The sequence below is a fragment of the Dioszegia hungarica genome, assembly GCF_025882075.1.
Source record: "Dioszegia hungarica strain PDD-24b-2 chromosome Unknown MKK02contig_6, whole genome shotgun sequence".
Lineage (NCBI taxonomy): Eukaryota > Fungi > Basidiomycota > Tremellomycetes > Tremellales > Bulleribasidiaceae > Dioszegia > Dioszegia hungarica.
In genome coordinates, this window is record NW_026515768.1 from 1,801,261 (window position 1) to 1,820,705 (window position 19,445).

Consider the following 19,445-nt stretch of genomic DNA (forward strand, 5'->3'; position numbering starts at 1 on the left):
CCATCCGTCCAGGTCGCCCTACAGCCTCACAGCGCGAACGATCGATCAGACTTCACCGATCGACGCGTCTAAACTCCTCATTCCTCGCCAAAACGCAGCGAGGGGTGTTGACACGGACGGTCCGGGCATCATGTCGGGCAATAACATCAAGGTGAGAGCTGAGGACCGCAAGAAATGGTGATGAGATAGCTAACAGTGTAGGTGGTATGTCGGTATGTCACCCAAAGTACTGCATGAGCTCAGTACGCCAGCTAACCTAGACTCTCTTCTCGTCCTTGACCCATCGCTTCATTGCTATTCTATCTCCTCGCCAATCTGCGATACCGTCATGATGTCGCACATACAGGTTCCGACCGATGAACCGGATGGAGGTGGAGGCGCGCTCAGAGGACTGTGTCGACTACTCTGGCGATTCGACGGTGTTGATGAAGAACTCGGCATCATTAGGTACGTGCGGGCTTCTATGCGGTTGAACACGAAGCAAGACTCGCGCTTCGACCGTATGGCGGTCACAGCTTGATCTTCCTGGGGGTTCTCCGATCACCATCGAAAAAAAATAAGCTGATCCAATCAGCTGGGCCAGAGAAGGACGGCTTCACCTTCGATCGGGTGTTTGATACGGCGACGCAGCAGAATGAGATCTTTGACTGGGGAGTCAAGGGGATTGTCGATGGTACGTGACGGCGGGGACATCCTAAGCATCATGGCCAAACGTGCTGATATCCAGATGTGATGATGGGCTTCAACGGTACTCTGTTCTGTTATGGACAAACAGGATCCGGAAAGACGTACAGTGAGCTAGATATCGGCCCCGGTTGCGTGTGGTCTACGAAACAAGCTGACAATTGCAGCTATGATGGTAAGCTGACCACGCCTCTGCCTTGTTCTGGGCAAACAATCAGCTTACGTCTAGGGAGCCGACATTGACAAGCCCGCGCTTCGAGGTATCATCCCCCGGATAGTCGAGCAGATATTCGCGAGCATCATGTCGGCCGACATAGCGATTGAATATACAGTCAAAGTCAGCTACATGGAGATCTACATGGAGAAGATCCGTGATCTACTTCAACGTGAGCTATCTTCCTCCCCAACTTGGTACCACAGATCTAGCTAACTCCCCAGCCCAAAACGATAATCTGTCAATACACGAGGATAAAGCGCGAGGGGTGTACGTCAAGGGATTAACGGACGTGTATGTGGGAAGCGAGGCGGAGGTGTACAAGGTCATGAGAGCAGGAGGAGCCAGTCGCGCCACTTCATCAACCAGTACGTTTTTGCTCGACACAAAAGTGGGTATGGCTGACGTGCAGATATGAATGCCGAATCGTCTCGCTCACATTCGATCTTTGTGATTGGGATACATCAGCGGAATGTCGAGACGGGGAGTCAGAAGAGTGGGAATTTGTATTTGGTTGATCTGGCGGGATCGGAGAAGGTGCATTCAACTGACTGTAGAATGATGGCAGAAAGCTGACTAAGCAGGTGGGAAAGACAGGAGCGACGGGTCAGACACTGGAGGAGGCCAAGAAGATCAACAAGAGTTTGTCGGCGTTGGGGATGGTCATCAACTCGTTGACGGACGGAAAGGTGAGCTAATCCACCGGGACGAGAGCGAGGGACAAAGCTGATCTCATAGTCGACGCATGTCCCATATCGAGATTCGAAACTCACCCGTATCCTGCAAGGTAAGCTTACTCTCGCACATAGGCCTCAAGCAAGCTGACCCGCCAGAATCGCTCGGCGGAAACTCCCGTACCACACTCATCATCAACTGCTCCCCCGCCTCATACAACGAAGCCGAAACCCTCTCTACCCTCCGTTTCGGGATGCGCGCCAAATCCATCAAGAACAAGGCTCGGGTCAATGTCGAAATGTCGCCCGGGGAGCTCAAGGCCATGCTCAAAAAGACAGTCGCGGAGCTCGCGGCGGTTCGGGAGCACGCTGCCAAGCTGGAAGAAGAGGTCGCGTCGTGGCGGCAAGGCGTCAGCGTGGATGCAAGCCAGTGGGTCGGCAGTCTGGCCGGTGTGTCCAAGGGCGGGGCCGGGGGCGTTGGATCCGGGCCAAGGAGGGAGGTCATGAGTCCCCCATTACCGTCGGGACTTTCGACGCCGAGTCGAGCGGGTACGCCGGGAGGCTCGCTTTTGAGTCCGTTTCAGGTGGACTCGAGGCCTGATACGCCTACGGTGTATAGTCTGCCGATTGATGAGAAGGAGGAGTATTTGAGGCGGGAGAATGAGTTGAGTGATCAGTTGGCCGATAAGGTGAGCTAGCGGATACGGAGTGGGGATGAGCCAAAGCTGATGAGGTAGGAATCGGCGCTCGCTGGGCAGGAGAAGCTGGTAGCGGACCTGAGGGACGAGATTGCGTATCTCAAGGAGCAAGATGCCAATATCAGCAAGGTGAGCTTAGGCATTTTTTGTTTTCGTGCATCCAGTACCGGGCTCACTCGTACAGGAGAACCACGCCATCTCATCCGAACTTGCCGAACTCCGTATTCTCTCTGGCCGACTCGAATCTGAAGCGAAAGACGCGCACATCAATGTCGATACCTACAAGGACAAGGTGAACGATCTTCAGAGGGACATTGAAGAGCAGCAGGCGATGATTGAGGAGTTGCGAAAGGCGGAGCGGAAAGAAAAGGAGGAGGAGAAGGAACGGCGTAAGGAGATCATGTTGAGTGAGATGATGGCCAAGATTGACATGGTGAGCTGTGTCCTGCGTTGTTGTGGACGAGAAGGCAAAGCTGACAGTATAGGGAGGAACACCGTCCGACGCGACAAATGAAAAGATCCGACGACTGCTCTCAGCAATGGAGACTGAGTCGGACCCCTCAGGCGCCTTTTCGGCCAAAACGCGCGAACTGGTCCGTACGCATATTGCGGAAAATCAGGATCAGATCCGGGAGCTCCAAGAGAAGTCGAGGTTGAGTCATGAGGAGGCGGAAATGAATCGGGTGAGGAGAGGGGAGGTGGAGAGGTTGTTGGAGAAGCGGGAGGGGGCGTATGAGGAGCTGCTAGGTGAGTTGTCGGGCCCTTCATCGCGGATGCAGGCCAGCACGCGGGGCCAGAGCTGACGTGCAGCAGAGAAGACGAGCAGTAATCAAACGATGGTGCTCGCCGATATCAAGGTCAGTCGACGTTTTCGTTGAGCTTAGCTTAGCATAGGACTGGTGGCTGACGACTTAGGAGCAATACGAAGCCCGATACAAGGCGCAAGAAGAACTCCTTCAGGGCGAGATCAGGACAACGACCGAGCAGGCCGAATCGCGTGCGGCGGAGATGCGGAGATTACAAGCGACGGTGGAGAGCTACAAGCTGTCGAATGAGGAGTTGAACGTACGTTGTTGTTTGGTTCCTCGGCCGATGGTCGGTATTGAGCAGGCGATGGTGGTGGCGGCTTATTGAGGATGTCGAGGAAGAGGTTCTTTCTTACTTTCGGTTTTGCTCTACTTTACCTTTTTATTCTTAGACGGTTCTACTTTGTTCACCCCCTTCTCAGTCCCCCATCTTCGCTCTTTGATTGCTTGGCCTCCGTTCGTTCCATAACCCAAATTGTTCTATATCTCCAGCACGGCTCCCGCTCTTCTTATACTCCCTTCATACCCTGTTGGGTATAAGTCCGCCTCCCGAACCCTATCTACGCCTTGAGACAGTACCCCGCGCCACTCTTGCTTCCCGATTTAGTCATTACAAAACCTTTCCACCTTTTCCCCTTTACTCCTTCTTTGCAACGGCTTGCTGTGTGGCACCTTCCCCCTGGCCCGATCCCGACCTGACACTGTAGCGCGCCCTCAATGTCGCCACTGCCGGCTCAGCGACGGGCGAGTCCTTTGCCCAATCCACACAGGAAGCGGAACGACTTCGGAAGGCTATGGAGATCCAGCACGCCGAGTTTGAGATTAGCAAGAAGAGTCTTGTCAAGGACTTGCAGAACCGGTGTGAGAAGGTGAGTTCTTCAGCTGACTCGCGCCTTTACCGCCTAAGCAGGTCATGGTGGGAGAGCTGAGCTGATGGATACAGGTCGTCGAGCTCGAGATGCAGCTAGACGAGATCAGAGAGCAGTACAAGCTTATCGTCCGATCGACCAACTCTCGTGCACAGCAACGCCGAGTGGAGTTCATGGAACATAATCTGGAAGCGCTCAATGCGGTGCAGAAGCAGGTGAGCTGGCAGGCACGCGTACAAGATCTGCGGGAGCTGACGCGGGTAGTTGGTGGAGCAAAACACGACGCTCAAGAAGGAGATCAACCAAGCTGAGAAGCGGCTTCTGGGTCGGAATGAACGGATCCAGAATTTGGAGCAGGTGATTACCAACACGGAGCACAAGTATGGGATGAAGGAGTCCAAGTATGAAGCTACGCTCGCGGCTTTGAAGAACCAGTTGATACTGGGTAAGCTCTGATGTCAAAGGAGGATAAGAGCTGATGTGACAGCCGAGACGCAGCAGAAGTCCCAAGCGGCATTCAACCAGGGGAGAATAGCCAAGCCGCTCAGAGGTGGAGGAGGGCAGGCTGTGCCGCCGCATCATCAGCCCCAGACGGTCCAGAGGGACGCGCAGCCCGGTCAGCCGCTTTATCAGGCATTGGCGGCTGGGAGTCCGGTGGGGAGGTTGCAGAATGAGGAAGGGGGTGGGAAGAGACGTGAGCTACCTGTCTTGTTTGTCGCGGACTCGAGGGGTAAAGCTGACGAGGACAGAATCATGGTTCTTCGGGTCTCAGCATTGATGACCAACTGTTCGAAGGGAGAGTTGGGCAGACCCTGCTTTATACTTGTTCAGAGCAGGTCTTGATGGTTGTCATCCTTAGATGTGCACATTGATGCAACGCATTACATACGAGTACAACAGGATCTGCCACCGTTGACGATAGCTAAGACGGCTGGCCAGCTACCACCCCATTCCCGCGGTCACACCTCCCATGCCAGCCCGCCCTGTCCCCACGCATCGCCCTCCCCTCCATCCACCGCCTTACATACTAAGCCCGCAAACACCCTCATGATCTTTCGCTCCTCCTCGCCTATCCAAACCCTCTGCACTCCTTCCTCTCCCGGCCGAATCTCCCTCCCCACCCAGAACCCCTTCAGACCCGCTGCGCCCTCGTCAACCGCTGGTTCCCCTTGTCTCGATATCGCCCGGATGAGATCTTCCAGTGGTGGTGGTGAGTCCCGCTGGGATAGGAGGTCCGTCGATGAAGAAGAAGTAGGGGCGGAGAGGGAGATGGGATCGATCGAGAGACAGCGGGCAAGCATAGCTGATCGGGCGCCCGGGGTGGGGAGGGCGTCCAGCGCGCGAAGGATCGAAGGGAGGGAGGTGGAGGTGAGGAGGTGTCGAAGGTCGCCTGATTGAGCTGCGGAGTGAGCTGTCGGGCTAGCATGGAAATAGAGGGAAACTTGTAGCTTACCGATGCGCAAGAGCTCGGAACGGCGGAGTGGCTTGGGGTCTTCTTTCCGGAGTGGATCGGTAAAGATCGACTCGTCCGGCTCTGGCGGCCACGAGAGGGTTGTCAGAGCTCGTAGTGGTGGTGCAGGCTCCTCTTTCGCCTGGTCCGAGAGCCCGGTAGACCTTTCTTCGCCTGGAGATCCGCTGACTGGCGAAGGCGCAGGCGCGCTAGAAGCATCTAGCCGGCTTGGACCCGCTTCTGACTGATCAGGCGCGGGATGAGCGGTCTCTAATCTTATCAGCACCTCGCTGATGTACATTGGCATTACGCCACCTGGCCCACCTTTATGCTGCTTATAGCATGGTACGGAGCAGCTGCCTGTCAGTCAGTCGTCGCTCGTATACAATGTGTTGGCTCAGGAGATCTCACTAGCGGATGGGACACAGCGAGCACCGATATTTAGACTCGTTTTTCCGACAAACAGCGCAAGTGTTTGCCGCTGCTGCCTTCTTTGCTGTGGTATCCCGAGGCATAGTAGCGAGAGGTAATGTACTTGTAGATGATGGGAACGTTGTGGGACATCTTGGCTGGCGCGGGCAACCTGTCAACATTGCCTCGGATAAATACCAGAAACTCGTCGCGGGAATAATCGCCCTTATAACGACGCTCGCCAGCCAAAACCCAACTCCTCATTCCGCAACCCGACCACTACAGCCCAATACAGCCAGTATGAACTTTCAGAACGGCTACAACGGAGGAGGAGGAGGTGGATACAATCCCAGTATGGGCGGAGGATTCGGAGGCGGGAACGGCTACGGAGGTGGAGGTGGATATGGTGGGGGAGGTGGAGGTGGAGGGTATGGTGGTCAAAGGGGTGGGAGGGGAAGGAGAGGTGAGCTATGGTTCCAAGTGGCCAGGAGGATCAGCTGATGTAGGCAGATGATAGAGGTGGAGGAAGAGGAAGAGGTGGAGGACGCGGCGGAGGGTTTGGAGGCGGTGGGGATCAAAGACCGCCAGTACCGGAGAGCTCAAATGCGAGAATGAGGAAGATGGTCGTCAAGTTTGCGGATGAGGAGGTGAGCTTTGTGTGTCCAATTGAAGCATATGAGATCCGTAGCTCATGTACTGCAGGACTTTCACCCAACTGAAGACCCGCCCAGACTAGCCAAGGTGCTTCGGAAACAATGGCGCGAAGGGTCCCATGGCGTCATGGATGGTTTCCGGATAGGGTGAGCTGAGGACAGGTCGACACGTACGACTCCTGAGTAGCCAGCTGATATGTCAGAGTGACGCAAGAGCCGCACAAGCACGCACACTACGTCTCCCTCCTACTGGCCATCTCCTACCGGCCCGCAACAGCAAAGGATGAGGAGGATCCAGAAGCTGTCGAGCCAAAAGTAGGCGAGAAGCGTAAAGCTGGTGCCGCCGAGGAGCCAGACTGCCTCAAGGAGATATTAGATGATATGACGAGGGCGTTCAAGGGGTGGGTGCAGGAGCGAGAATGGCTCAATATGCGATTAGGCGTGAGTCCAGTCGAACTGCATGTCGGTCGAGAGCGATGTACTGATGTGCCAGCTGCAATTCTTTTCGCTCCTTCCAGCTGCGGGACTGTCCTTGACCGCTTCCCTGCTGGAGCTGTACAAGTCGCTCCTGTCGGTCCTTGGGGAAGTCGGCGGGGGAGGTGATAGGGCGGAGAGAGTCATTCGGGCTGTCGGGGAGGGCTTGCTCAGGGTGAGTTCTGTTATCTCCGTCCACTGTGCGGTGAGCTCGAGCTGATATGTACAGTCCGGCCAACAGCTCCGGGAGCACTTCCCTTCCGAGATGGACAGCCTCATCGACTCGATCGAGACATCCGTTGCAGGCCGGCGGACCGGCAAGCTCCTGTGCGACCCATTATCACCGATACTTCCCGAAGGCGAGGAAGCCGAGACATACCAGGATGTACGCTGAGGTTTCTGCTTGGACAAGGATATAGCTGACTCTTAGTCCCTCGACAATCTCCTTGCTGCCTTGCAAGCGCTTCGAACAGACGACTTTGCTTCCCCCTCATGTCTCCCCGCTCATTTCACCGGTATCATCCCGCCAGAGGGTCTGGACTTGGCCGATGTATATGAGCTCCCGACCGTCAGCCTCCCGCCAGAGCTGTATGATATCGACGAGGACCGATGGCAAGTGGGCGAGGGGCAAGTGGGGAATCTGCAGCTGTTCGCTGAAGAGGTGAGTTTCTACCTCGAGCTAAGCTGACGGCAGGTCGTCTTACCCCCAAGTACGCCTAACGGCTGGATCATGCGCAGTACCATCCTCGACCTCGTCCACATCTTCGAGGTCAACCGGAAGGAAACCGCCCGCATGCTCCTCGCCCTCCCTCGATACTTTGCGGAAGGCACCTTCAAGCCTGCGGCTGGTGCGCCGGTCGAGGACGAGTCGGACAAGCCAGTCTCCACCCTCTCCCTCGAATCGCTCATCATCTCGACTATCCTCAACGCCATTACCCTGCTTCCGTCTTCACCGTGCAAGGAGGTTTATTACACTTCGGTGATTGCCGAGCTGTGTAAGCTTAGCCCGAACACCGTTGCCCCTCCGGTGGGACGGTCGGTGCGAAAGCTGTACAGCATGTTGGGGATGGGCGGGCTGGATATTGAGGTGATTAGGAGAATTGCCGAGTGGTTTGCGGTACATCTCTCAAACTTTGGGTTCCAGTGGATGTGGAAGGAATGGTCAGTTTCAAGGATCACAGTATAGGCGAGAAGCTGACTTTTAGGCTACCAGATATGGAGCTCCCCGCGTCGCACCCCAAAAAGGCGTTCATCAGGCGGATCATCGAGCTGGAGACTAGGCTGGCATACCACGACCGTATCCTCGACAGTCTGCCTGAGCCGATGACCAAGCCGGCCAGCGGTGTGATGCCCGTCGCGCCGGAACCTGTCTGGCCTTACGAGAAAGAAGGTGAGTCTAACTTCAAGTCATAGCTGACGACAGACCATCCCCTTCACGCTGAAGCGGCCGATTTCCTGAAGATCCTCCGCGCGCGCACATCCGCCGAGGATGTTCGCTCGCACCTCATCGCTCTTCCCAATGCCTCTTCAGGACCTGGCGAGCCCCTCTCGACCGAATACCGCCTCATGGTTGCCGAAACCCTCCTCCAGCTCGGCTCCCGCTCCTTCTCCCATTTCCTCAACGCGACCGAGCGATATGCCGACCTCCTTCGCCACCTCACGCCCGATCCGGCTTCGCGCCAGATCCTCCTCACTGCCGTCGGGTCCTTCTGGCGTGACTCGAGTCAGATGCGGCTCATCGCGGTCGACAAGTACATCCAGTACGGTGTTCTCGAGGGGCTGGACATCGTTGAGTGGACGTTCAAAAATGAGGAGCAGCTGGGTGGCGCCGAGGTAGCGGATGGATGGACGGATGGGTGGAAGTGGGAGATTTTGAGGATGTGTCTGGACAAGCATGTGGGGAGGGTGGTGGCTGTCCGGAGACGGGTGAGGCAGGTGGAGAGGGAGGATGAGGCGGCGCGGGCGAGAAGAGCAGCAGAGAGATTGGAGAGTGGAGAAGGGGTCGGGGAGGGGAATAGTATGGATACGGATGCGGACCATGAGGGTGAGTTTTTGAGCTCAGGTGCTGGCTGATATTTAGATACCCGACAAGATCGGTCAAAAGAAGCTCGGGATGCCCAAACCTCACTCGATATCCATACGACCGCACTCGAAAAGATACTCCTGGCGACTACGAAACACTTCTTAACCTCCCTTCTGCCCTGGACGACGCCCGCCTCGTCAGCGGGCAACGGGGTGGACGAGGGGCTCAAGTCTGTCCTGGCGTTGATCGAGAAGGGGGAGGATGGGTATTGGACCGTCAGGGCCCGAATGGGGTGGTATAAGGAATTTGTGAGGTTGTATGCGCAACATCTGGGAGGGCTGGCGGAGGTTGTTGAGAGGGATACGATGGGCAAGTGGGCTAGCAAAGCGGTGGAGGGGAGGGCGGAGGAGGTCGTTAGGAGTTTATGGAGGGCGGCGGTGGGTGCGGAGGAGTAGAAGAAGATGGGGAGATGTAAAAGCTGTCGTCAAACATGGCATGGCGTGGCCCGTGTTGAGCTATCGCTACAGCAACGTAACGGGCTATTCGAAGGCTTCGCCATGGTCACTCTGCCCACTGCCCTAACCACTCGATAACTACGGCCGCAGCGCTCGGAAGCAGAGTCGGCTCCGGCGGCAAGCGGCAAAACCTCGGACTTGATGCGGGGGATGATGTCATCCCCGGACCTGGGATCCCTAAGCCACTCAAGCATACCAAGAGCCGCAGGAGCCGCATAGCTCCAAGCTAGCTGCTATTGCTCCTTGCGAGCTGACACAATGTCTACGTCGTCTCTCGTCTCGCCGCATTGATCTGCCACTGCACCGCTCTCGGTGCAAAGGTTTGAGCCAATCCAGCGCAGATACGCCGTCCCGGTGCGGTCCTTGGCGGCTGAGGCTGCGCTGTGGGTGGGGCCCTTCGGGTCCTGCCCGTCGGCACCTCTGGCCGTCGGGACTCGGCGGGCGTATAGCTCTCCGCTGTGTGGGGCCACCAGTACGCCGAGAGGTGGTCGAGGTCTCGAGGAGACTATATACGTATAAACATGCCCCTCCCCCTCTTCCTGCTCACTTGATACCCTTGACCTCGCTATCACTATCACCTAGCCTGAGCGTCGCTAAACGGCCACCACGATGCGCTTCCCCAATCTCAAGCCCAAGCAGCCCGACTCGGCCGAAGTTCCAGCTTCTCAGCCGAGCCACCATGACCTCGAGCTCAAGCGGCTCTGCAAGGACCGGGACACGCGGTGGTATGCTGGCCACCTGCTCAAGCTTAACCTGGTGCTCTTCTTCTTGCTCATTACGAGCGCTTCCAACGGGTGTGTCTCTAGTCCAGGACAGGTCTAATGGATAAAAGGCTGATAGTCAGGTACGATGGGAGTATGATGAACTCCCTCCAGACATTGTCTTACTGGCAAGACTACTTCGGCAACCCCTCTGGCGGTCTCTTGGGTCTCTTGAACGCTATCCAGAACCTGGGGAACCTGGCGGGACTGCCGTTCGCCCCGTTCTTGAATGACAGGTATGGGAGGCGCTGGACCTTGTTCCTGGGATGTATCGGTGAGCTATTCAGCTCCTTTCTCAGGTCGAGGCTCAGTAAGGCGGACCAGCTCAAGCTGACGCTCAGTTATGATTCTCGCTACGATCATTCAGTCCGCTTCGCAGAATCTCGGCATGTTCCTCGTCGGACGGTTCCTTATTGGCTTTGGAAACTCCTGGGCGTCCATCGCAGGCCCGATCTTGCTCACTGAACTGGCGTTCCCGACGCACCGCGCCCCGATCACGAGGTAAGTCGAGGCTGTCTCAGATTAGGATGGGGTGGCTGATGTTTAAGTTTGTACAACTCGATGTGGTACCTCGGATCTATCATCGCTGCCTGGACTACCTTCGGAACGTGAGTAGTCTTCCCCATCTATAGGATCGAAGAACAGGCGGAGGATGCTATGGATGCCAAAGGACCCCTTGAATTTGTCTCGAAGGGTGGACTGAGGAGTTGCCTCCGAGCCCTGAGACACCCACCCTCCTTGCTGTTCATGTAGACCATGAGCTGACCCCTCAGACTCAATATCCAAAGTACCTGGTCCTGGCGTATCCCCTCTATCGTACAAGGAGTTCCACCGCTCGTCCAAGCCGTCGTCGTCTGGTTTATCCCCGAATCCCCTCGCTGGCTGCTCGACCACGATCAAGCCGTCAAGGCTCGGCGTGTGATTTCCAAATGGCACTGCGAGGGGGTCGATACCGACCCGCTCGTGGACTTTGAGTTTACAGAGATCCAGACGGCACTCGCACTGGAGAAGGAAGCGGCACGAACGACGACCTACATGGACCTCTTCAAGAACAAGGGCAATATCCGGCGCTTCCGCGTCATTATCGCCCTCGCCTTCTTTTCGCAATGGTCCGGCAACGGCATCGTCTCGTACTACCTCACCATCGTCCTCAATGGTATCGGCATCACCGAGACCTTCGAGCAGAACCTCCTCAATGGCTGCTTGCAGATCTATAACCTCATCACGGCGGTTATCGGGGCGTTGACGGTGGAAAAGGCGGGGAGAAGGGTTTTGTTCCTCACGTCGACAGGAGGGATGTGTCTGTCCTATATGGTCTGGACGATCCTCTCCGCTACCTACAATGCCCAGGCGACCGAGTTCGACGCGTCCGGAAACCCGCTGAACGGCCCCCAGTCGATCGGTAACGGCGTCATCGCGGTCATCTTCATTTACTACGGTTTCTACAATATCGCCATGTCTCCTTTGATTGTCTCTTACACTGTGGAGATGTGAGTCTATCTCTTGCTCTCAAGAGCGCCTGGGGCTTGCCTTGCAAGCCGGGGTACAACTCAGCGGGAGTGATGCTTATGATACAGTTTGCCCTTCCGAATCCGCTCCAAGGGCCTGATGGTCTTCCAGATCTGCGTTTCCTTCTCTCTCGTCTTCAACCAATTTGTGAATCCCGTGGCTCTTCAGGGTAAGCCCCTCCTACAACGCCCCCAGACCTAGCGGAGCTGATCCGCAGCCATCCAATGGAGATATTACATCGTTTACACCATTTGGCTCGCGTTCGAGTGAGTTTTTGCCTCCCGTCTCACAGTCCGTGCGCACGCTGACGACCAGGTTCATCTACCTCTTCTTCACCGTCGTCGAGACCAAAGGGAAGCATGGCATGGCCTTGCCGCTCGAAGAGATCTCGCGCCTGTTCGATGGGGACGACGCGGAGGTGGATCTGCTGGACCAGGGGGTAGTCCCTGGCGCTGCAGGGGACAGGCGTGCGAGCGACGGGACTCTACTGGATGGAGGGGTCGGGCTGGAGAAGAAGGGAAGTCAAGAGAGGGGTGAGATTGAGCAGGTGGAGGCTGTACCGGCGCAGGGCGAGAAGCGGTTCTAGGTGTTGTATAGTGATGATTGTGCCTACTTGGATTTCAGCGGAGGGTTGGTTTAGCGAGAGCTCGCAGCGAGGCTGTCGTTAACTTCTGCTCGCATCGCTCCTCTGTAACTCAGGGCTGAGGCCTGAGGGCTGCAAAGAAGCGCTCGTTCAGGAACAACACAACTCCGCATTCCTCGTATGCCGTAAAGACTCCCTTAGCGCACGGATGCGGCATGACTTTTTTGTTGACAAGCTTACTCCACTTTGGCCCCTGCATCATGTCCAATAGCCCCTCTAGGGTCAAAGGTAGTTGATCACCCGTAGACCTCCCTCCCCAGTATCATTACACTTTGGCGAAAGGCAAAGCACTGATCCTGCGATGCCAGCCCCGATCGGATCTTACGCCGCGCTGATCGCGTGGTTGGAGTTGGAACATGAGGGCTTCTACTCGTCTCTCGTCTGTCGGGATGTCCCAGGTTGGTCGACTCTCACTTGTCGACTGAGTACTGGGTGTTGAACGTCAATAGGAGCCGGAAGAGGCATGTTCGTCTCGCGCGATATCCCGGTAAGTCCCCCCGGGATGCCAAATCGGTCAGATCGCCGAGCTGATCCATCAAGGGAGGCGAAACGATGCTCGAGATCCCTTCTTCGGCACTTCTGAATCCACTGACCCTCCGCATCTCCCCGCTGAACACAATACCCGCCCACCTCTTTCCATGTACAAACGCCGACCGAGCCGTTGTACCTGTCAAGCGAAGACGACAGTCCCTGACGGCAACTCGGCTCGATACGACCCAGCTCCTCACACTTCACTTGCTCCTCTCGCGGGACCCGGAGGGAAGGCATCAGTCTGCATGGAAAGCGTACATAGCTACTTTGCCGGACTTTGAAGGATGGCATCCCCTCACGTGGGTTGCGAGCGGTGGTGAAGGAGTAGAGGAGCTGCTGGGATGTCTGCCGGTGGAGGCGAGAGAGAAGCTAGAGGACGTGCGAAAGCGGTACGAGGCGGACTGCGAGGTCTTGAAAGGTGTACTAGTGAGTCAGCGCAATCAGCCGATTGCCGATCGATAGCTGAAGGTGCAGCGCGTGGAAGACCCCTTTGCGGAGCAGAATCTTCTGGGTGTGCTTTGTGAGACAGACTTCCTGTGGGCTTGGCTGAACGGTGAGTCTTTCTTTGACGTTACTTTGTCTCATGAAGTAGGTTAAAGCTGACATACAGTCAATACCCGTACCGTTTCTATCCCACTTGATATCCCTGGCGTCTCATCACTGCAAAATCACACCCTCGTCCCCGTCCTCGATATGCTCAATCACACGTCCCAATCCTCATCTCAGATTCCCAATCCGCGACAATATCCCTCCTCCCCGTCCATCGCTTCTATACCCAGATCTCGGCACTCGGCGCCTACTGCACCGAACGGAACCAGCGTCGTCCCCAGCGGACCCAAACCCCGAGGGCTGGTCCGGGACGTCGGGCCCCTCATACCCGGCAAGATCGGCTTCCGGCTCATAGCGCCTCACAAAGGCCTTTCGGCTGGTGACGAAGTCCTCTTCGAGTATGGGAGCCATAGCTCTGCGACGTTATTTGCGGAATATGGTTTCGTTGAGGGGCCTTATGCGAGCGAGTCGGTCAAGTCGGATATGAACGATGGGCTCGCGGGGGTGCGGGTCCGACGGGCTCCAACTGGGTGGTTGGAGAAGGAACATGGATGTGTGGACGTCGGGGACTTGATCAGGGAGATATGGGCGGGAAGGGGGATGGACGATGCGGAGAGTGAAGAAAAGGAGGATGCGCTGAGAGCGCTGAGCTGTTTCAGGTGAGTTTACTTATCCCTTCCGCGTACCGGCAAAAAACAAAGCTGACTTTCAGTCGTCATGTCATACATACAACTCCATCACCTCCTCATCCCTCGCACAGCCTTCTCATGCTCCTTCGGGCCCTGCACCTCCCGCCCCATTCGACCAAGCTCGCCTCCATCAGAGCGGGACGGATATGCTATATCTCACCGACGAACGAGCAGGCTGCGCTAGACTCGCTGGAGGCTGTGTGTTCGACAGCACGGAGTCGGGCCGTGGAGGGAGTGCAACGGGTCAAGGCGCTTCGTCAGCGTTCAGTCGGTGCAGCTGTAGGCGTTGGATCGGGGCCGGAGAGATTAGACGGCTGGGTGTGGGATGGGCTGGAGGGGATGTGGGAGGAAGAGAGGGAGGTCTTGAGTGCTGTACTGGGGAGGATAGAAAGGCGGGAGACGGATTGGTAGGATCGGCGATTATCTGAGAGGGGATCTAAGGGGAGGCATTTGCGCTTTAGGTCAAATGTGGAGGCTGGGATGTATAATCTGTTGGATCTGGATCATGCTAAAATTCCTCACAGCAGCTGACGCGTATGTCGAATACGGCTAAACTGTGCGGTCATTATATGCATCTCAACCCTTCGTCAATCTGTTCCAACTTCCCCACTGTCATGCTCCGTTATATAAACACTTATGTCCCAAATGAATCTGGTCTAACGGCGCTGGTGCAAAGCCTGTGCCGGGGCAATCCCCAACTCGCGCCTCGCTGCCTCCTCCACAGCCTGCACCTTCTCCCGAATGACCGCCTCGTCCGTCTCCTCCTCGGAGCGCATGACGATGACCTTGTCTTCAATGGTATTGTGGCGGGTGTCAAGGTAGAAGTTGGAGGTGAAGAAGCCAGCGACGACGGGGATGGCAGTGAGGATCAAGGCGGCGAGGAAGATGTAGTGCGATGCCTCCTTGTACGCTGGTATCGTCAGCCATTTCCTTCTTTCCTGAGAGGAGAAGCTACTCACCCTCAATGACCTTCTCTCGCGGCTCGGCAAGACGAGCGACGACGATACTGCCATAGATATCGGCAATCTGGGTTGAGTTGAGATCGTTACCCAGGTGCTTCTGCAGTGCCTCGGGAAGACGGTTCGTCCAGATCGACGCGCCGATGGCGGCACCGACCGCTCCGCCCGCTTGAGTCCAGAGGTTGAGAAGCGAGATGGCAAGCGCAGTGTCCTGGTGCGGGACCGATGCTTGCGCGGCGAGCATGGAACCGATGACGGAGAACCCACCGCCGGCGGAGCCGAGAATCTGGGACATGACGAGGACGGCATCGGTGGGGTTCTTGGAGGCGTAGAAGACGAGACCGTTTCCACTGATGGTGTCAGCGAAGGTCAGGTGAAGGTGAGGGAAAGTAAAGCTTACATGAGACGGAGAACAAGACCGACGAGCTGGATCCACTTGTACCGGTGAGTGTAGCGCTGGAGGAGACCGGCGACGATACCGAAGAAGCACAGTCCGACGGTCAAGATATTGGAGAAGAACGTGTAGTCTCTGTCCTGGGATTGTCAGCTTCTCTTGGCCGTCAATGGAGGATGCCACTCACCGACCAGTCCTTGACGACGTATACCCATGAGAGCCAGTAGGTCCCAGCGACGTAGTAAGACAAGAAGTAGAACTGGTCGTCAGCAGAGTACCGGTGAGGAGGAGTCGATGGACGTACGAAGTCAATAATGCACGAGCAGATCAAGCTCCGGTTGAGAACACGCTTGGGCATGATGGGGTACTTGGCAAACTTCCACTCGTAGCCAATGAAGACGATCCAGAGGACGGCGCCGATGACATACATGGCGATGATGGACGCTGGAGGTCAGTCAAGCTCCCAATGAGACCAGAGTGGACATACGGTTGCTGTAGCCGCCAACCATTGTGGTAGCGATGGTGGCGGGGACAAGGAGCAGGCCGAACGAGACAGCGAGGAGAATGAGACCGATGACATCTGTCCGGTGGAAGTAGTACATGGCGAGCTGGAGGCGGGTTTGCTGGGGTTCGGTGCCCTTGAGGAGCTGGCGCCGGACATAAGAGGAGGAAGCGAGGGAGAGGGCTAAGTGTCAGCGTTAATTTAGGAGAATAAGAGGTAGGCTTACCTCCAGTGCGCCGGGCTTTGCGGTCTGCCCAGAAGAGCACAACCAGAGCGGGAGCGATACAGACAGGAACGAGGATGATGAACATCCCGTACTGTCGGTCAGCTGACTTCCCAACCCCCAAATTTGTTGACTTACACCCCAGCGCCAGCCATTCTCGGAGAATGCAGAGATGCCCTCGGTGATGTACCCCGCGATGAAGGCGTTCAGGATGAACGGCGAAGCCATAAGACTGTTGACGAGACCGCGGTTCTGAAGGTTGGTCATGTCGGCGACGATGATGGTGTTGACTGCAAAGTCAGTCATAGGTTGGCGCGTGACAAGTGAAGGGGGACACACTCAGACTGAGACCAGTGTTACCGATGGTGAAGAGCACCTCGCCTGATAATTAGCCCTGTCCAGCTGTAGTCAGGGAGGAGACATACCACCAGCGACCTCGCCGACGGTGTGTGACGCAGCGACGATGATGTACCCGATCACGTAGAGGAGGACCGCGGCGGTATAGGCGGCAGGTCGACTGGAGAGGTCGCACAGCTTGGCAATGATGGGCTGGGCGATGGACGCCACGAGCCCGTTGATGACTCCGATCGTACCCAGAGCGGCATGGCGAGAGAAGGCGGACGTAGCAAATTGCAAGTCTGGCCATCAGTCCAAGTCTCGCGCTAAGGTGAGAGATCGCTCGGAACTCACAGACGTAGGTAGTACTCTGGCTCAAGGCGTAGACGTAGGCGATGAGACCGATGCTCGCCCACAGAAGGACGAGCCTCCATCCTCGACCAAACACAAGGTCTGACCCATCAGCTTGGGCCGTGCGCGAAGAGGAAAGAGTAGTGACTCACACAATGCTTCGATACGCGTAACACCCTCATCTTGGTCCTCCGAGACGAAGGACACCTTGTCGTGCTCCAGGACGTGTCGAGCTCCCTCCTCTCCCATAGGAACATCCTTGGACTTGTCGTGTGACTCGTGCTCTGCAGGCATAGTGTGTGCAGGTAAGAAAAGGAGCGGATGAGAAGTGAGAAGTTTCGAAGGGGGGGCCTTATATCAGATAAGCGGAACCAGGGTCTCGGGAAGATTTTACGGCTCAAGCGAGAAGGGGCGCAGCTCCACTGTCGCTCCACGCCCATTGTATCGGCCGATTTTTGCCAGAACAAGGGGGAGGAATGGACGCCACGCTGAGCCAAGTCCCCCGAAATGTGCTATCAGATTAGCGGGATCCAGGGGCGGTCGTGTGGGTCTCAGGGTGTAGCTTTCGGGTGGTTCGGGTTATCAGATAAAACGGAAGCAATGGAAGGAGCGGGGCGGAGTTACGGCTTTCGGCGAGGCCTCGGCCGATCAGCGAGTGTGGCGGATTCAGCGCTGAGATCAGGTTGTGGCAGGCCGTATGCTCTAGATGATTAACAGCCAGGTCTTGCTATAGCTTCTGAAGACATTCATGCAGATCAGCCAACCAGATTGTGGATCAGACGTCCGCCGTTCCCCTAGCCACCCTCTCCCGGCCCAACGACTGTAACTGATACTACTCTGCCACCTTGATGAGCAGCTTGCCCGTCGTCCCCCTCGACGTGATATCCGTTTGACTCTGCGCGACACCTTCCGCGGTGAAGGGATAAACTTTATGAATCGAGAACTGCTCGTCAGCCAGCCATTAATCTCCCTGAGTCCTGCCACTCACCTTCAAACCCCCGGCTTTGACCGCATCAAAAATCAACCCCGCATACCTCGCAAAGTCCTCCGGCTCCTCAATAAAGACATTCAACGTCGGCCTCGACACCTTGACGCACTTCGCCATGAGCTTAAGCGGCTCGAAAGCCGGGACCGCCCCGCTCGCATTCCCATACGTCACGATAGACCCCTTCTTGCGAATGACTTCAAAGTTCTCCTCCCAGGTGTCTTTGCCGACGCCGTCGTAGACCGCTTGCACGCCCTTTCCACCTGTGATCCTGAGGATCTCGGCGACGTTGTCGGAGGAGGAAGAGGTGGTGAGAAGGACGTGGTCGGCGCCGGCTGCTTTGGCTTCAGAGGCTTTGGCTTCGGTCGAGACGGTGCCGATGACGTTGCCGCCGTAGTGCTTGACAAGCTAAAGATCAGCGGTATTTCTTCCAGGCTGGCTTGAAACACCCACTTGACAGAGCAAGAGTCCCACACCGCCTGCTGCGGCTCGAACAAGGATCCAGTCCCCCTTCGTCACCTCATAGCTCTCCTTGACGAGGTACATCGCCGTGAACGCCGGGATGGTCATGTGTACGCCATCTTTGGGATCCACGTCCTTCGGTAGCGCTGCAACCTGATGAGCCGGCGCGACAGCATACTCGGCGAAGGCGCCGGCCGCGTTGGAAAGGACTGTCTGGCCGAGCTCGAGTGCGGGTAGAGAGCCGGTAGATAAAGGAGGGGAAGAAGGGAGAGACGCGATCGTGCCGACCAGTCCACCACCGAGAGTGAATGGCATAGGGCGAGGGTAGAGGCCTGAGCGGATGTCTACAAGTCAGCGGAGGTGTTTCGACGGAATGAGAAGACTCGTACAGGTGTCAATGTAGTTGGTTCCCCTGCTCGTCAGTTCCGCTACCAGGTTGATCTATCAGCGACTCACGTCCATTGCACCTTGATCAACACCTCGTTTGCTTTCGGACTTGGCACGGGGATCTCGTTGAGCTCAAGCACGTCCAAACCACCCGTCTTGCTGATCTGCTTGATCAGCCTCAGTCTTTAGCTCGACGGAACAGACTCGCCTGGATCGCCTTCATGGTCTTGGGAATCTGAACCTGAGACCACATGCTGCGGATGAGAGTTCTGGAAGGGTTGATGTTAGGGCCGAGTCTAAAGAATGCAGGGGATGGCATGGACGAAGTCTATGGAGTGCAGCGCTGGGATCAGTCAGCACGAGCATGCCATAGCACGTCCGGCTGACCACGGTCCGGCTCGGGGCAGGCCGGAATGCGGGGTAGGATGCGGGGTAATGAGGCTGACCAAGGCATGTCTCACGAGTTCCATATGTGCGGTCGCTACATGTCCTCACTAAGCACAGCGGATGGTAGTCGTGGCTGATCCCGACTGCCGCACAGTCAAAGGACGTCTCAGCCGCATCTCGCCTTGCGCGAGGGGATGTGACAGGTACATCTACTGGTAAGTCTAGGCGTCTAGTCTGCTGAAGAAGTCTATCATAAGTCAGATCCGCCTAAGCCGACGACAACCTAATCCCCAAGCCTCCTCTGAC

At 56.5% G+C, this 19,445-nt stretch overlaps 7 protein-coding genes across 7 annotated transcripts; 4 read left to right on the top strand and 3 right to left on the bottom strand.

The window, feature by feature from the left end:
• Positions 1–130: 130 nt before the first annotated feature.
• Positions 131–4,723, top strand: MKK02DRAFT_36192 (P-loop containing nucleoside triphosphate hydrolase protein; the record flags this gene model as incomplete). The annotated part of the gene is made up of 21 exons (XM_053089368.1): positions 131–177; positions 347–447; positions 575–673; positions 728–793; positions 852–859; positions 914–1,070; positions 1,123–1,266; positions 1,311–1,435; positions 1,483–1,587; positions 1,637–1,685; positions 1,732–2,261; positions 2,310–2,399; positions 2,455–2,703; positions 2,756–3,017; positions 3,081–3,127; positions 3,186–3,335; positions 3,784–3,945; positions 4,020–4,160; positions 4,210–4,390; positions 4,433–4,639; positions 4,695–4,723. The coding sequence occupies 21 exons, from the start codon at positions 131–133 to the stop codon at positions 4,721–4,723; spliced, it is 2,949 nt and encodes a 982-aa protein (XP_052948254.1).
• Positions 4,724–4,904: 181 nt separating this feature from the next.
• On the bottom strand, positions 4,905–5,959 carry MKK02DRAFT_42872 (uncharacterized protein; the record flags this gene model as incomplete). The annotated part of the gene is made up of 4 exons (XM_053092190.1): positions 4,905–5,344; positions 5,399–5,665; positions 5,720–5,751; positions 5,931–5,959. 4 exons carry the CDS (start codon positions 5,957–5,959, stop codon positions 4,905–4,907), a joined length of 768 nt encoding a protein of 255 aa, XP_052948255.1.
• Positions 5,960–6,106: 147 nt separating this feature from the next.
• MKK02DRAFT_23579 (MIF4G like-domain-containing protein) lies at positions 6,107–9,411 on the top strand (the record flags this gene model as incomplete). Its single annotated transcript, XM_053086750.1, has 11 exons — positions 6,107–6,239; positions 6,332–6,453; positions 6,509–6,606; positions 6,663–6,900; positions 6,953–7,108; positions 7,163–7,318; positions 7,364–7,594; positions 7,628–8,094; positions 8,139–8,323; positions 8,357–8,977; positions 9,026–9,411. The coding sequence occupies 11 exons, from the start codon at positions 6,107–6,109 to the stop codon at positions 9,409–9,411; spliced, it is 2,793 nt and encodes a 930-aa protein (XP_052948256.1).
• A 669-nt stretch (positions 9,412–10,080) lies between these two features.
• Positions 10,081–12,327, top strand: MKK02DRAFT_36209 (hexose transporter; the record flags this gene model as incomplete). The annotated part of the gene is made up of 8 exons (XM_053089372.1): positions 10,081–10,265; positions 10,316–10,506; positions 10,574–10,733; positions 10,781–10,840; positions 11,006–11,722; positions 11,810–11,910; positions 11,959–12,007; positions 12,057–12,327. The coding sequence occupies 8 exons, from the start codon at positions 10,081–10,083 to the stop codon at positions 12,325–12,327; spliced, it is 1,734 nt and encodes a 577-aa protein (XP_052948257.1).
• A 358-nt stretch (positions 12,328–12,685) lies between these two features.
• On the top strand, positions 12,686–14,564 carry MKK02DRAFT_36195 (uncharacterized protein; the record flags this gene model as incomplete). The annotated part of the gene is made up of 6 exons (XM_053089369.1): positions 12,686–12,782; positions 12,834–12,871; positions 12,925–13,341; positions 13,390–13,468; positions 13,526–14,123; positions 14,177–14,564. The coding sequence occupies 6 exons, from the start codon at positions 12,686–12,688 to the stop codon at positions 14,562–14,564; spliced, it is 1,617 nt and encodes a 538-aa protein (XP_052948258.1).
• Positions 14,565–14,809: 245 nt separating this feature from the next.
• On the bottom strand, positions 14,810–17,212 carry MKK02DRAFT_42876 (major facilitator superfamily domain-containing protein; the record flags this gene model as incomplete). Its single annotated transcript, XM_053092191.1, has 12 exons — positions 14,810–15,063; positions 15,113–15,462; positions 15,513–15,646; positions 15,694–15,765; positions 15,811–15,950; positions 15,994–16,191; positions 16,235–16,325; positions 16,370–16,521; positions 16,571–16,612; positions 16,657–16,869; positions 16,922–17,020; positions 17,071–17,212. 12 exons carry the CDS (start codon positions 17,210–17,212, stop codon positions 14,810–14,812), a joined length of 1,887 nt encoding a protein of 628 aa, XP_052948259.1.
• A 538-nt stretch (positions 17,213–17,750) lies between these two features.
• On the bottom strand, positions 17,751–19,005 carry MKK02DRAFT_23228 (uncharacterized protein; the record flags this gene model as incomplete). Its single annotated transcript, XM_053086690.1, has 6 exons — positions 17,751–17,861; positions 17,907–18,311; positions 18,357–18,709; positions 18,755–18,777; positions 18,822–18,911; positions 18,953–19,005. The coding sequence occupies 6 exons, from the start codon at positions 19,003–19,005 to the stop codon at positions 17,751–17,753; spliced, it is 1,035 nt and encodes a 344-aa protein (XP_052948260.1).
• Between the last annotated feature and the right edge of the window lie 440 nt (positions 19,006–19,445).